Below are 14086 nucleotides of genomic sequence, written 5' to 3' on the forward strand. Positions count from 1 at the left end.
ACACTGAAAAAGGGTAAAGGAATTTTATTCTCATAATTTGATTGATTACTTCCTACTCTGAACACTCAAGAGAGAAAAGGCAAACTTAAAAAAAAAAGAAGAAAGAAAAAGCAAACTTCTTCCTGTCGGTACTACGATTTTCCCTACTAATCTTTACCAAGCAGGCACCAACCATAAAATACAAATTACTCATGAGGATCCACAAGCCAATCATGCTAGCTGGGTCCCCAAATCTATATGCACCAAAATATTGGGGAAGTAAGTCATCTGAGATGAAAACCAGCCACTGAAAGACAAATTGACTGTTGACTCAATTCAATTCAATGCTTTAAATCATGCATTCTGGAAAGAGCAAAATGTAATGCTGTAACTTGTTCCATTCTCTGGAACTTTTCTGTCATAGTTGCCAAGTCTCCAAAACCGAATTTGTATCTTCTGGACACAGAATTGTTTCTTTCTTTCCTTTTTTTTTTTTTTAAAGATTTTCTTTATTTGACAGAGATCACAAGTAGGCAGAGAGGCAGGCAGAGAGGAAGGGAAGCAGGCTCCCCGCTGAGCAGAGAACCCGATGTGGGGCTCGATCTCAGGACCCTGGGATTATGACCTGAGCCTAAGGCAGAGGCTTTAACCCACTGAGCTACCCAGGCGCCCCAAATTGTTTCTTAATTGTACTCTCCAGAACGGTAGTGCAGAATTAGAAGCCCCTTCTTGTCTTTTAGCTGAACATTGAGCAAGGCATGGCGGACCCTTTGTAAACAAGACAATCTTTATTTCCCAGATACCCTCTGACTCCAGCAACCTTTGAAGTCTATGATCCTATCCGGCTGGAACCAAAGGAAATTCACATCACCATCGATGTCTTACGAAGCAATGACCTGACCGCTAGAGTAAAGGGCTTGGCGCTCATGATGACCGGCTGCCAGTGAAGCAATTAGATGATGGTGATTAATAAAATAATAATGAAGATAGACAGAATCATGCTTTGGGGTGACAATTAGGCTGTGCCCTGACGGGCAGTATTAGCATACCTCAATTAATTTAAAAAAAAAAAACAAAAAACGAAACGTCAGTCAAAAGGTGTACACAGGGGGGCACCTGGGGGGCTCAGTCGGTTAATCTGCCTTCAGCTCAGGTCATGATCTCAGGGTCCTGGGATCAAGCCCCGGCATCATCAGGGAAGGAAGGAAGGAAGGGAGGGAGGAAGCAAGAGAGGGAGGAAGGGAGGGGGAGGGAGAAAAAATGTACACACACAGGGAAGAGTGAGAAATCAGGACGTTGGCAGTGACTCAGCCTTACTCAGGAGGACCAGGCACGTGTTCAGTGGATTCTTACAGGCAATGACGGGACGGGACGTAATGACAGGATGAGGGGAGCCACCAGACACAGCCCCCAGCTCACTCGGCCCCAATTGCCACACGCAGCAAGCAGCCTTCCCAGCCTTCCGACTGCTTGTCCAACACCATCTTGGGTTTCCCATACAGCAGTTGAGGAGGAAACTTACTCATGTGGACCACTTCATAGTTAAGAGGTTTTGTTTTTTTGTTTTTTAGTTCTCATAGTTAAATTGTTTGTATTTAACGGGTGGGGGGGGGGGGACCAAGTGAACGGCCAGGATTTTGCTATGCTCAGGAAGATGGACTTTGTCATCAGATTACTTTTGTTAAAAAAAAAAAAAAAAATGGAGAGAGAGAAGTTGAGCAAACACGCAAGTGGTTTAGTTTTTCCATACAGATTAAAAGATTCACAAAGGTCTAGAACTACCTTGAAAAATTTATTTTTCCAACCATATGTTGGTACGTTGCCCAATTTTCTAATGAAAGGTCCAAAACCAGGATCAGACATGTCCCATCCCATGGGCAGCCTTTCCATCCCCACAATCTTGGAGCCACTGGCAGAACCACACAGGGGTAATTCTGAGAACCCATCAAAATACCCTGGTGGGGAGGGGCTGGCCCAGGATCCTGCACAGCTCTACCACTAGACTTGGCTGTATGACCTTGGACAAATTACTTCACCTTTCTGGGCTTCTCTTTCCTGATCTCTAAAAGGCAAAAAGTGATAGGATTGATCTAATGACAGTCATCATATTAATAAGATATCCAGACTACATGCGGTAACATCCAGCACAAGGTAAGGCCTCACCAAACGTCACTAAATCGTTCCTGTCCATTTAAAATAAAAGATCGTCCGTCCAGAAAGAAGATCTAAAAGAAAACACTAACCTTGATGATCCTTTAGACCAGCTGGACCTCACAGACATACACAGATCATTCCAACCAGAGTAGCAAAAATATAGATTCATCTCCAGCACACGAAGAATGTTCTCCAGGACGCATCATGTGCTGGTCCACGACACAAGTATTCACAAACTTAAGAAGACTGAAACCATGTCAAGTATCTTATCCAACCAAATGGTGTGAAACTAGCGATCAGAAACAACGGGAAAACTGGAAATATTATGGATATGGAGAGATATGGAGAGATACTCTTAAAGCAGGTTTAAGATGAAGTTTAGAGCAACGAGTGCCTAAGTTAAGAGGAAAGAAAGTTCTCAAATGAGCAACCTAACGTGACATCTCAAGAAACTAGGAAAAGAACCTCCACACCCAAAGTTAGCAGAAGAAAGGAAAGAAAGAGCAGAGCAGAAATCAATGGAATAGAGACTAGGAGGAGATATTTCATCAAATGTCCATTTCAAGGTTCAAATATTTTGCCATTTTTAAGAAAGGTTCAAAACGCATGAAGAAAAGTGTAGAGCGACTAAGATGGAAAGATGCTAAACACCCAAGTAGAGAATGGTATTAAATCACAGAAATTGTCTTATCTACACAAGCATTAGTAGCCTGCTCTTTGCACAAAACGGGTTCATAAAACTAATCCAATCAGTGGGACACCGGGGTGGCTCCGTTGGTTAAGCCTCCTGACTCCTGATTTTGGCTCAGGTCATAGTCACAGGGTCTTGAGATCAAGCCTTGCATGGGGCTCTGTGCTGGGCTCTGTGGAGTCTGTTTAATAGGAGTCTCCCCTTCCCTCTCCCTCTGCCCCTCCCCACCACTCTCTAGGTCTCTAAAAAACAAAAAAACTGATCCAATCAGGAAAGAGAATAACGACTAAAAGGAAACACTAGGTTTTTCGTGTCTCAAGAGTCAGTGCGCCCGGTTTTGTTTTGCTTAAGTAAAGATGTAATGTGGATAACACTATTTTTACAGTTGTTAAAAATATCAAAGGCAATGTTCCAAGGGAGATTTTCATTACTCTGGTAAACCGGAATCTCCAATGCACAACTGTGTGTTTAAAACCAGAAGCAGAAAATGCCAGGAGGGTGTCCCCCACGCGGAACGTTGGAATCTGATGGTGCGCAGGACATCCAGGCTCAGTAGTCCCAGCGGAAAGAACCCCCCTGGGGGCCCAGGTCCTGGTTCTCCAGTGTTCTAGAAGCTGGATTTTCTCCGGTCCTTCCTTGTCCTTGAAACCTGGGATCGCTCCGTGTCTGTGTTGCTCCCACGCCTGGTCCCCTAAGCCACAGTGTGTAAACCAAAGGCACCAGGTCAAGTGAGCAGACAGAAAAGGGAAGCTGGCAAGAAGATCTGAGACGTGCCGGACCTCAGCCACAAGAGTAATCATTCAGCCCCATGACCAGCTTCCCTACCGAACAACCGCTTCTCCTATGCTGCAGCCAAAAAGCCAGACGCCCACGACGGATTTGCCTGTGACCCCTAACTGCCATTCTCTGTGCTCTCTAAACCTGTCCTGGACATCACCAAAGTTTCAGAACAAGCAGGATTCAGTCGGGGTGGGTGACTTTTTATTTTGTCTTCACGTTGACATGCACCAGCCCTAAGAGAAGAGAAGCAAGGAAACATGAAACAGTCTCTGTGTTTGTTTCAGGGACAGGAGACTAGGAGGGGAGCCCGGAGCCGGTTCTACTGGGGAATGAGCTGAGGGAAGGATCAGCATGTCTGGAAGCGACAGGTGTTGGCAGGAGCAAGGGATACCGACAGGCCCACGCCGGGGGGCCTTCGGAAGGAAAGAAGAAACAGGGCAGAGACGGGAGCCAGTGGGCAGAGCAGAGGAGTCCTGCGATCAGAGCCCTCGCCCATGATGCCATAAGGCATCTCCTCCCTTCTTTGTGGATGTGGCTATTTTTCCTTTGGTTTTAAAGTAGTACTAGATAGCAAGACAGTTAAAAACAAACAAACAAACAAACAAAAAACCACCAGAGTGCCTGGGTGGCTCAGTTGGTGAAACGTCTGCCTTTGGCTCAGGTCATGATCCCGGGGTCTTGGGATTGAGCCCCCTGACTGTTGGGCATCTTCCCTCTGCCCCTCCCCCCTTGCTCACGCGCACGCTCTCTCTCTACAAAAATTAAAAAAAAAAAGGGGGGGGGGAGAAAATTCTCAGATACCCCTCCACCCAGACTCCCCTAAAGTTAGCATCTCACATTATTCTCGTACCATGATCAAACCCCAGAACTGATCTTGGTATCATTCCATGAACAAACTAGCCCTATAATTCCCATTCTTCCTTCGGGATCTAATCAAGGGTGACGCACAGTGTTTAGTCACTAGTGGTTTAGTCTCTTGTCTCTGATCTGCACGATCTCCATGTGATAACAAGGCGGTGTTAACCTTAACTCCTGGCTATAATGGGGTCTGCCAGGATCTCCTCTGTAGTGTTCCTATATTTTCCCTCCTCCCTGCGTAACTTTCACCTGACCATCGCCCCTGTCCCCCAACCTGCCCTCCCCGGGCACAGAGGAGCTGCAGTCCCGGGAGGATTCTCTCTTTGGGACTCTGAAAGCAACCTCCTGTGACACCATCCCCTGTGCGTGGGAACTTCATAGTGCGTCTCCGTGCATTCGGGATTAAACATGCTTCTATGTGGTGCCTGTTAGGAATCTGGGGACTCTCCTAAGACTCTCCTAGAGCCTGTACACCGCAGGGGAAGGAATAAGGCTGCATTACTGCTGTCAAAATAAAATCATCTGGAAGTATTTTCATTTGAGGCCGGCTTTCAGAAACAGAGGCAAGACACACTAACGAAACTAATCTGGGGCATCTGGCGTTCCTTTTCACTCATGCGCATTTCTAATAAAAATCTCCTAATCATTTATATCTTGTTTCTGAGGTTTATGGTGAAGGCAAGTCTCTTTTATTTCTCTCCAAAGAATAAACTCCTTGCCTAGAAGAAGTGAGCTCAGACAGGCAAAGCACAGCTCAGCCACGCTAGACAGGCGATCCGCACTCCAGGTGCTACCCAAGGTGACCTGTCCCGCTTTCCCTAATTAAGACAGCACTTTCTCTCTGATAACTGAGGTTTTTCCAAGTTCAAGCCTCCGCCTTGGTCCCTTGCTGACTCTCCCTCCCACTAGGTGGCGCTACATGTCACCTCCACAGTGGGCTGCCCTCCACCGTCTGCAAAAAAGGATTCTATTTTTCAACTGTGCAAGAAAATCACACAGCTCGTGGCAAGTACTAAATTTCATTCATAATGAACACTCCCTCTTTTATTTTCTTTTTTTAACATTTACTGTCATCTGACAGCTTATGAAACAGGTCAAGCCTGGACTTTTGGGATACTGTCCTCAAGGGATCACGGGGCAGCACAGTGGTCATGACTTTTCTGACTAATGCAAAAAAAAAAAAAAAAAAATCAAGTGTTGCATCACCAGAGACCAGCAACTGGGAAGACGCTTCAGGTCAGGTCACTGACCTCTGCATTTCCTCAATTTCTCAGTTCTGGTTTCACACAGGTTTATCTGTTAACTGTATCACGATCTGCCACCGAGATTCTTAAAACTGTATCAAATTAGCAAACCTGCTGTGCAGCACCTTAAGACACTGTCACAAATGTGAGGAGCAGGGAGTTACAACATTATATAGTTACATTACCACTCTGATTCCCTATTAAAGGCATAGCTTCAGAAAGAAATCTCATTTTCACTATTGTAACTCATCACCCCAGCAGAAACCAATTTTGGAAAAGCAGGGAGTCTAGGATCACCTAGAAACGTACCAAGAAAGGACACTTTTTAAACCACTGAGCCACGCAGGCACCCCGAAAGGACACTTTTTATCAGCCAAGTTACTATTACTTGGGGGAGGAAGACGTCCTCCCCCTAAGGAAAAGTGCTAAACGCATTAAATTCCCAGCAGGACCCGGCAGTTGGACTGATGGTTAATTGCAATTTGCAGTTGTTCACATGGTTCCCCCTTAGAGATGGGAGGCTCTTTCGTTGTTTATATCAAGGAGGTTTGTTTGCTCTGTGACACTCTTCCCCTCGCAATGTGAGCATCTGGTCTATGTAAGGTTAGCCCCCTCATGTCATTAATTGCACAGGCTTATTATTTTATTCCCATGACCCCCTCCGAAACACAGATCCGGCATGTATGCCTTGCTGGCCAATCAACAGACTTATGTATACGAGACACATATTTTGGCCGGAGGGTTCTCTTTTCAAGGGGAGGGCAGAGGACCATATTATGGAGCGTTTTTTGCTCCAAGACAGTTATGCCTTTCACATGAAACGTATCCGCACACGATAAATCTCATTGTTATACAGAATATTGGGGCATAACAAACGTGGTTTTTGTTGTTGCTATTTGCATATGCCTGTTGCATATCCTGAGTGCTGATAGTGCTCGGGAGTTCGACAGTAACTTAGTAACTTGCCTGTTCCTAATTCCATCACTTTACACACCTATGCAGTGCCTGTTCTTACCCGCACACTTGGACACACACACATACTCACGGGAACTGGGCTGTCTGAACTGGGACATAGGACGGAGTCGTCTACTGGAATGCTAAGCCCAGAGGGGAGACGTTCAGCTAACAAAATGACAGCGCGGTGGCTTCTCAAAGGGGCTGTTTGCAGCTTCTAGGGGGATAGAGAGTGTATCGTCCCTGAGGGCTCCTGGGAACTCTTATGCCCAAGAGAAATTGCACCCTCTCCCCCTGTAGACGAGCACCCTAGACTCGCCATCCAAAGCAACTTCTGCCCGCTTTCCTCCTCATCCCACATCCCTTTCCACTGTTCTAAACTCTTCTCTAAGGACAGAAGAGCTCTCTTTGGACTTCAGTCCTTATGACCTTGCATGGGTGGCCAGATTCTTCAGCTCCCTTGGCTCGAATTTCATTTCCACCCCTTCGTGCAGAAGGGGCTCCTCGCTTGGGAGGGTGGGAAACTGTACATGGAGGTACTTTGCAGCTGCTCCCAGCTGCTAAGAAAGGCCGGTTTCTCCTGATAGGAACTGAAAGTTCCTCTGTTCCATCTGCCTCCTCAGTGGATTTGGAAAACAAGGCAATGATCATTAGAGGCCAGAAAATTTTATAATTTTGATGGCGTTGGGGTGGACATGGGGGAGAAGAGAACCAACTCCTAAACCCCAGGTTGAGTGATCTTTGATCTTCCTGGATGCTATAGAGTAAAATATCTTAGTGATATTCTTCTCCACTCAAATTATCCAGTATTCCTGAAGAAAACACATGAACACATAAAGTGCTAGCACTTTCAGAAACACGGAACACTTACTCTCTTGCCCCCAAATTCGAAACGAGACAGAAACGTTATAGAAAATAATAGCGTTATTTATATATACACATATATGTGTGGGTACACATATATCTTCAATACTTTATAAATAGGTATCGTTTGTCTAACAACAACAAAAAAAACCAACACAACACACCTTGCTGGCGCAGAAATACACAGGGAGAGGGAGGCCTTCTTAATGACTTCTAACCTGCTTTTGAACTACCATAGAGGCATCTGACATTCCAGAAAAGGATCCCGAGTTTTAAAGTGAATGCAACAATCCCCTATGTTCCTTTATGAACCTGTCACCCATACAATGGAAATTCAGACTGTTCACTGCAAAGCATTGCTTTCCCATGACATGCAAGCCACAAACATTTGTTGCACTGGTATCATGTCTGCTAAATTAAGTAATGTGGAATGTTTTTTAAAACCCTATCAGGGTGGAGTTTCATTCACATGCAGAAGACTGGGGTGAAGCATCCCCTGTGATCATTAATAAATTTCCTGGCATATAAATATCAGCCTGTTTTCACTTGTTCTAGAATAACATTAGGACATCTTAAACCAATTCAGAGTAACTTCCTTTCTTAAGGGATTTTGAAAAGAACTCACTTTCTTGCCTTTAAGACCAACCTGCTGGAAGAAAGAAATTGATTATACTGGTCTCCCAGTGCAATTTGAAAAGTACTTTATGTTTTCTCACAGTGGAAATTTACAAGGGAAATTTACCAAAACATCCCAGCCATGGTGTCCTCCTTATTTTCATTCTCAAACTCATTCTCCAAGGCTTTTCCCTCTGCCTTCCTAACAACACACTTCTCCCTTTGTCTGGACAGTAGGGGGCACTGCCACAACGAACTATTATGGCCAACTGTGAGATGTCACCAGGGGAAAAAACGCACGAGTGGACATATAGGACTGTCCCATGTCAATGAGCATCTACAAAATATTTTACACACTTTTTTCTTCCATAATTCACTTCAGGGTGTCAACGCTGCAGTTTTCTTTCTGTTCATGTTGTTGAGGGGGGGGGGGCAGGGAGTCAGCAGTATGTGGTCAAAATCCCATCTTACAAATTTGGGGCTGACTCAGGAAGATCGCACTAAATCCCTAACTGTAAATGCTAGCTAAACACAAGCAGTAACATGCGCTTAATATAGGTGTAAGTAGTATTCCGTGCAAGAGATTTTTTTTTTCATAGTCTTCAGTTTCTCTCGCAAACATCAAACTCCCAAGTTCAGAGCCAACATGAAAGAGAACTGTGGCAAAATTTCATTAAATAATTGTATAATCCAGGCTGCATAGGTGGAGGGTTTTTTTTTTTAAGTAAGAGTTTTATATGTAATTGAGTTAAACTTAAATTTATGCATCCAATAAAAACCACTGCAAAAGGTAAAACAAAGACATTGCTCCGACACTTAGAAAATTAAATTCAGCAAACCATGAAGTCTACCGTACAGTTATTTTTGTAACTACCATAAATTGCTTTATAACACTCTTCTGCTGGAATCCAGCAGAAACAATCCAAGGAGAGATTTACTTTACAGCGTGCATCTAGTTTCCAAAAGAGAGAGTGACCTAAAAGTTTATAACTCTTTCCTTTCTTTGTCGTCCCCCCCCCCTTTTTTTTTTTTTTGGTTAGTACTTGTGTTTCTAGTTACCTTGAAACCTTCCTTCTTTTACATGAGCTTAGAAAGGCTCACAGAAAATAAGATCCAGGTCTGTAGATATCCTGTGCCCTCAAATACTCATTTCTGGAATAAGAAGAAACAATCCTACTTTGTGGAAATAGGGTCTATATGGCAAAACGAAAATAAAGGGTTTTAGTACTAAATATTTCACCGAATTTAATGGCACCTCACAGCCAAACATTGTCTTAGGCCTTTCGTGAAACTGACTTGAAATGTGTTCCCTTCCAGCACTATACGAGGCCCAATTCAATGCAAACGGCTATAGATAAGAGTTTTAGGGGTCTTTAATCACTTCTTTCTTGTGTCCTTGATGGAAAAAACAGAGCTGCCTTTGTGCTAAAAAGAAGGACCTGTTGTTTTCAAATTCAACAGGTCATTTTTATAAGAACTTCCCAGAGGATACAACATAAATGATAGAAACACAGGGGGATTTTTTAAGTGCCTGATGATTTTAAATGATATATATTCTATATTGAGGAAGGTTGTTTGTTTTTCTTTCCAACAAATGGAAAGTTACTGTTTTAAAAGTGTTTAATGTTTGAACTTGACTTTTAGGACCCAATGTTTTCTCCTAAGTTGGGTTACTGTAAATTCGGCTCCCGAAATCAACCTGGGGGTAGGCCTGACCAGGCTCAAGTAAATAAACTTGTCAGATCATGTCCATTTCTGTTTGGGAGATGAATTATTTGTTTAGTGGACTTTTGAAATATATCTAAATTGTGCTGTCACTTTCTCAATGTCCTTTCAGTTAAAATAACAGAGAATGCACGCTTAATGAACAAGATGAGACTTCCTAAAATTTTCCTAAAATGAAAATTCCGGCCACGTGATTTTTGGTTGTTCTCAGAGGAAAGAAACAAGCCAATACTTTATGGCAAATAAAATCCAGGTGACACCAGGATTTATTGGCGTTTGGCTGATTCCATTACTAACGGTAGTCTAAATTTGAGAAGACTGGCAAATTTAAGATTAAGATCCGAATCAGACTTGTTTCCTAAACTTTTATTAGGAGGCTTTTTCACAATGTAACTAGTATCCTTATTTTTCCCCCTTTTCTTCTTTTAAGGAAAAAAAAAAATTGGCTACCTCTTGTGTAAAGAGAATTGTTTGAAGATCTTTAGGAAAGTTTCAGCCAGGCCAAAAACACAAGGTAGCATTCCCTTTAAATTTAGAGAACACTTTCCAAAACTCATTCCTCACCACAAACAAAAGTTATTTTATCCAGGAAGCCCCTCCTTAAAGCAGCCTGACTGGCTGTTGGCACTTACGCGGACATATATTTCCCAACTACCTAGACTCTATCGAGTTCTTCACACTTTTACTAAGTCTCGATTTTACTGACCACCCTGGACAATGATCTGGCCAAGGGTCAAGGTAAATGAACACGTGAGGGCAAAGACTGCGGGAGCCGCAGGGGCTAGTTCCGCAGATAAGAAAGAAAGAAAAACTAGGCGTTCTGGGGAGCGCATGGAGTAGACTGCAAGGCTAATAATCGGGGAACAAATTTCTCACTTAGGAAGTTCCCTTTTCCCCCCTTTAGCTAACAACAGGGTCACTTTCAGGGAGTCACGTTCAGGGAGCAGGAGAAAAAGATGGCATTGGCTGTGTGATGGAAAGGAAGTCCCCAGGACTAAAGAAAAAATCACGAAGGCCAGAATTTCCCTCCCACCGTCTTCCTGGACACCCACCTCCCTGGAAGCAGAAGGCACGGGGCGGGGGGACGAGACCCCTCAACTCAAAAGCAACCACTGAGGACCCTTTGCCCTCTGCAGGAAACCCGGAGGGAGGGGAGCGGGGGTCCCCCCACCCCGCGCTTCGGCTGCGCCCCACCCCTCCCCCGGCTGCGCCCCGCGCCAGCTCACCGGTACCAGGCGAGGCCCTTGTCGTAGCTGCGGTCGAAGAAGTGGGGCTCGGCGCCCACGGCGCGCACGTCGGGGTGCACGCGCAGGAACTCGAGCAGCGCTCGCGTGCCGCCCTTCTTCACGCCGATGATGATGGCCTGCGGCAGCTGCTTGCTGCCTTCGTCCAGCAGCAGGGCCAGGGTCCCCGGCGGGGCCTCGGCCACGCTGCTCCCGGCCCCGGAGCCGCCGGGACCTCCGGTCAGCCCGGGGGGCTCCTCTTCCCAGGCCGCCTCCTCGCCGTCGTCGCGCAGCGCGGGCAGCCGGCGTCCCCGCCACTGCCGCAGCTGCAGGAGGCGCTTCCTGTGCGCCGCCGCCGGCCACACCGCCAGCTCCCTCGGGCCTCCCGCCAGGGCGCCGCGTCCCGGAGCCCCCGCCTCGTCGCCGCCACCCGACGGGCGCACCGCCGGGCCCGCCAGGCTCTGGCAGCGCTCGGCCAAGCAGTAGAAGACGTACAGGGACGTGAGCAGGGAGCAGAGCATGAGCAAGAACTTCCGGAAGATGCTGCGGGACAGCGGCTCGGCGGAGGCGGGGTGGGCGCTGGCCGGGCCCGGAGGGGCCATCCTAGCCGGAGGCGACGTCGGGCCGCGCGCGGGCCATGCTAGGCCGGGACTCCGCCGGGTGCCGCGACCTCCTGCGGGGGGCCCCGCATCGCCCGTGCGTCCCTGCAGCCGTGCGAGCTGCCCCGGGGGAACTGAGCCCCAGGCGTCCCGCGCGGGATCCCTGCCTCCGGTCGAGGGGGCGGGAGGGGGTCGTGGTGCGGTGCTTAAGAAACCATCGTCTTAGACTCGCCCGAGTCCAGAGCCTTGGGGTCGCCCCGGTTCTCTGAGAGTCGCCGGATCGGGGGTCCTGGCGGCGGCGGCGGCCGCGAAGGCGTGCGTCTCAGCGCCGGCCCCGAGCGGCCTCTCGGCGCGGGTCTCCGCTCAGCGATCCTGCATCCCTCGCTCGGTCACGGGGAGGGCACTCAAGGCTCCCGGGCCGCGGAGTTCCGTGCGCTGCAGACAGCTGCGAGCGATTGTCCCTTCCTTCGTGCCCGTGGCCGCCCGGGCGCGCCCTCTGAGCCCCGCTGCGAGGTCCCACCGACTCTCTCTGCCCCAGCGGGAACCCGAGGCCCGCGGCGGGCCGTGCACCCCTTTTCGCGCGCACCCGGCTGCTCCAAACTGCCTTCGGTCTCCACCTGGGAGCGGCGTGCCGGAGCTGGGCAGCGCGAGACCTGTCAACGGCCGCGCCACTGCGCTCGCAGGCGCTCCCCCGCCGCCTCCCGACTGTCGCCGCTGCCACACGTGGGGCGCGGAGGGCAGCAAACTTGGCGGTGACGTCAACGGCCCGAGCCGCACTGGCCCCTGGAGGAGCGCAGCGGAGCGGACGGGGTGGGATGGAGAAAAGGTGGCGCGGACCCCGCAGCGTCTGCCCAATGAATCGGAGAGGGCGGGGGCGACCGGGGCGACGCCCCTTCCCCACTCCACCCTCCCTGCACCGCCGCTGCCTCGCCCCCTTTCCGGCGAGCGGCACGTCTGCGGGGGCTCCGGGGTAGTCAGAGTGACAGTTAGGGCCGGCCGGATCCCCGGGGGCCTAACTTCCACCCGACCCAGCCCGCAGCCTCCGCTCAGCCCTGACTCCCTCCGAGTCCCTGCTCCCGCCTCTGTCGCTCCATCCTACCCCCCCCGCCCCGCCCCCTGCCACCTCCCCGGCCCTTTGGAAGTTTTGTTGGCGGCCTTTGCCAGTCCCCGAGGCACGCCACGCCCCCGTTTGTCTGGGGCGCACTGAATTCCTCGGGGCCGCTCGGGCTTGCACCTACTCCCAACTGTCCGCAGCGGGCCGGGAGGCAAGCCTTTTAGCCTCTCGGCAGTATTTTATTTTGTCTTTCCTTCTGCCGGTCTTGCCTTGTATTAGTTTAGGATGATCGAGAGTTTCCCCAGGACCTGGAAAGGAACAACCTCTTAGGAAACGAACCAATAAACGAATCAAGGAGAGAAATTAAGAGTTTTCAAAAAAACAAACAAACAAACAAAAAAAACTCCGATTTCACATCCATATGCCTTTTGATGAAGGAATTTGTTTATGTTGTGTGTACCAGCGTGTGGGTTTGTAGGGGTGTGTGTGGACGCGCGCGCGCGCACAGGCGTGTGCGCACGCGTCTGGGTAAAGGAGTTAAATATCCTTTCCCAAACAGCGGTTTCCTCTTTCTCTTGCCTCCCCTGACCCTATATCCTCTTCGCGCGCTCCTCGGAGAGTAGGTCAGGAAGGGATACAAATCACCTTGCTGTTTAATGGAGGGAGGTGGCCCGTGGACCCTGCATGGGGTGGTTTTTTATTCCATTTCCATTTGTTGCTGATTTCTTAGCTTCCTTGTCTCAGCAGGACGCCAGGCAATGTGGGCGGTAGCCTGACCGCTGGGCACCAACCCGTTTAAGTTACACTGGCAGCTTTCTGGGCCCAGTGTAGACGCTGACCAGACACTCCCCCCCACCCCCCCCCACCCCCCAGCAAGCACCGCTCCTGGGCCTCACAGGGAATTAAGCTGCCCGCTGCTGGGACTTCCCAGCCTTCTTCTCGCCTGCCTTCCTGCGCCCTGTGCTCTATTTCACCATGGAAGTGGAAATCATGGGAGTCCTACCGACCCTTTTAAAGAACATCCAGTGATTCTAACTCTGTGGGCGGGTGGCGCTGGTGTATTTGTGCCTTTGCCAGACGTGGTTCTATGTTTATGAAGTACCAATCCCACCGTATTCTACAAAGCAGCCAAGAGCTTATTAGCTTCCGATGCCTTAAAGCAATGTACTTTTACAAGGATGAACAGCGAGGACTGCCAGGGTCTGCTGTCTCTTTGTGTCCTAAAATTGGATATCGACAAACCAGTTCTGTGTTATTACAGTCTTGCGCTGTAATATATTGTGAAGTTTTTCTCTAGATATTTCAGTCTGATTTGCAGAAGGGAGACATAAAAACAAAGTCCAGTT

At 48.5% G+C, this 14086-nt stretch overlaps 1 protein-coding gene across 1 annotated transcript in view; it reads right to left on the minus strand.

Moving 5' to 3' along the window:
- Nucleotides 1-12908, minus strand: part of HS3ST3A1 (heparan sulfate-glucosamine 3-sulfotransferase 3A1) — a 95676-nt gene extending 82768 nt beyond the window's left edge. The window contains exon 1 of the mRNA XM_082705775.1: nucleotides 11091-12908. Coding sequence (XP_082561901.1) covers nucleotides 11091-11689 — 599 coding nt within the window. The 5' untranslated portion in view covers nucleotides 11690-12908. The remainder of the gene's footprint in view (nucleotides 1-11090) is intronic.
- Between the last annotated feature and the right edge of the window lie 1178 nt (nucleotides 12909-14086).

The sequence above is a fragment of the Mustela nivalis genome, assembly GCF_964662115.1.
Source record: "Mustela nivalis genome assembly, chromosome: 17".
Classification (NCBI taxonomy): domain Eukaryota; kingdom Metazoa; phylum Chordata; class Mammalia; order Carnivora; family Mustelidae; genus Mustela; species Mustela nivalis.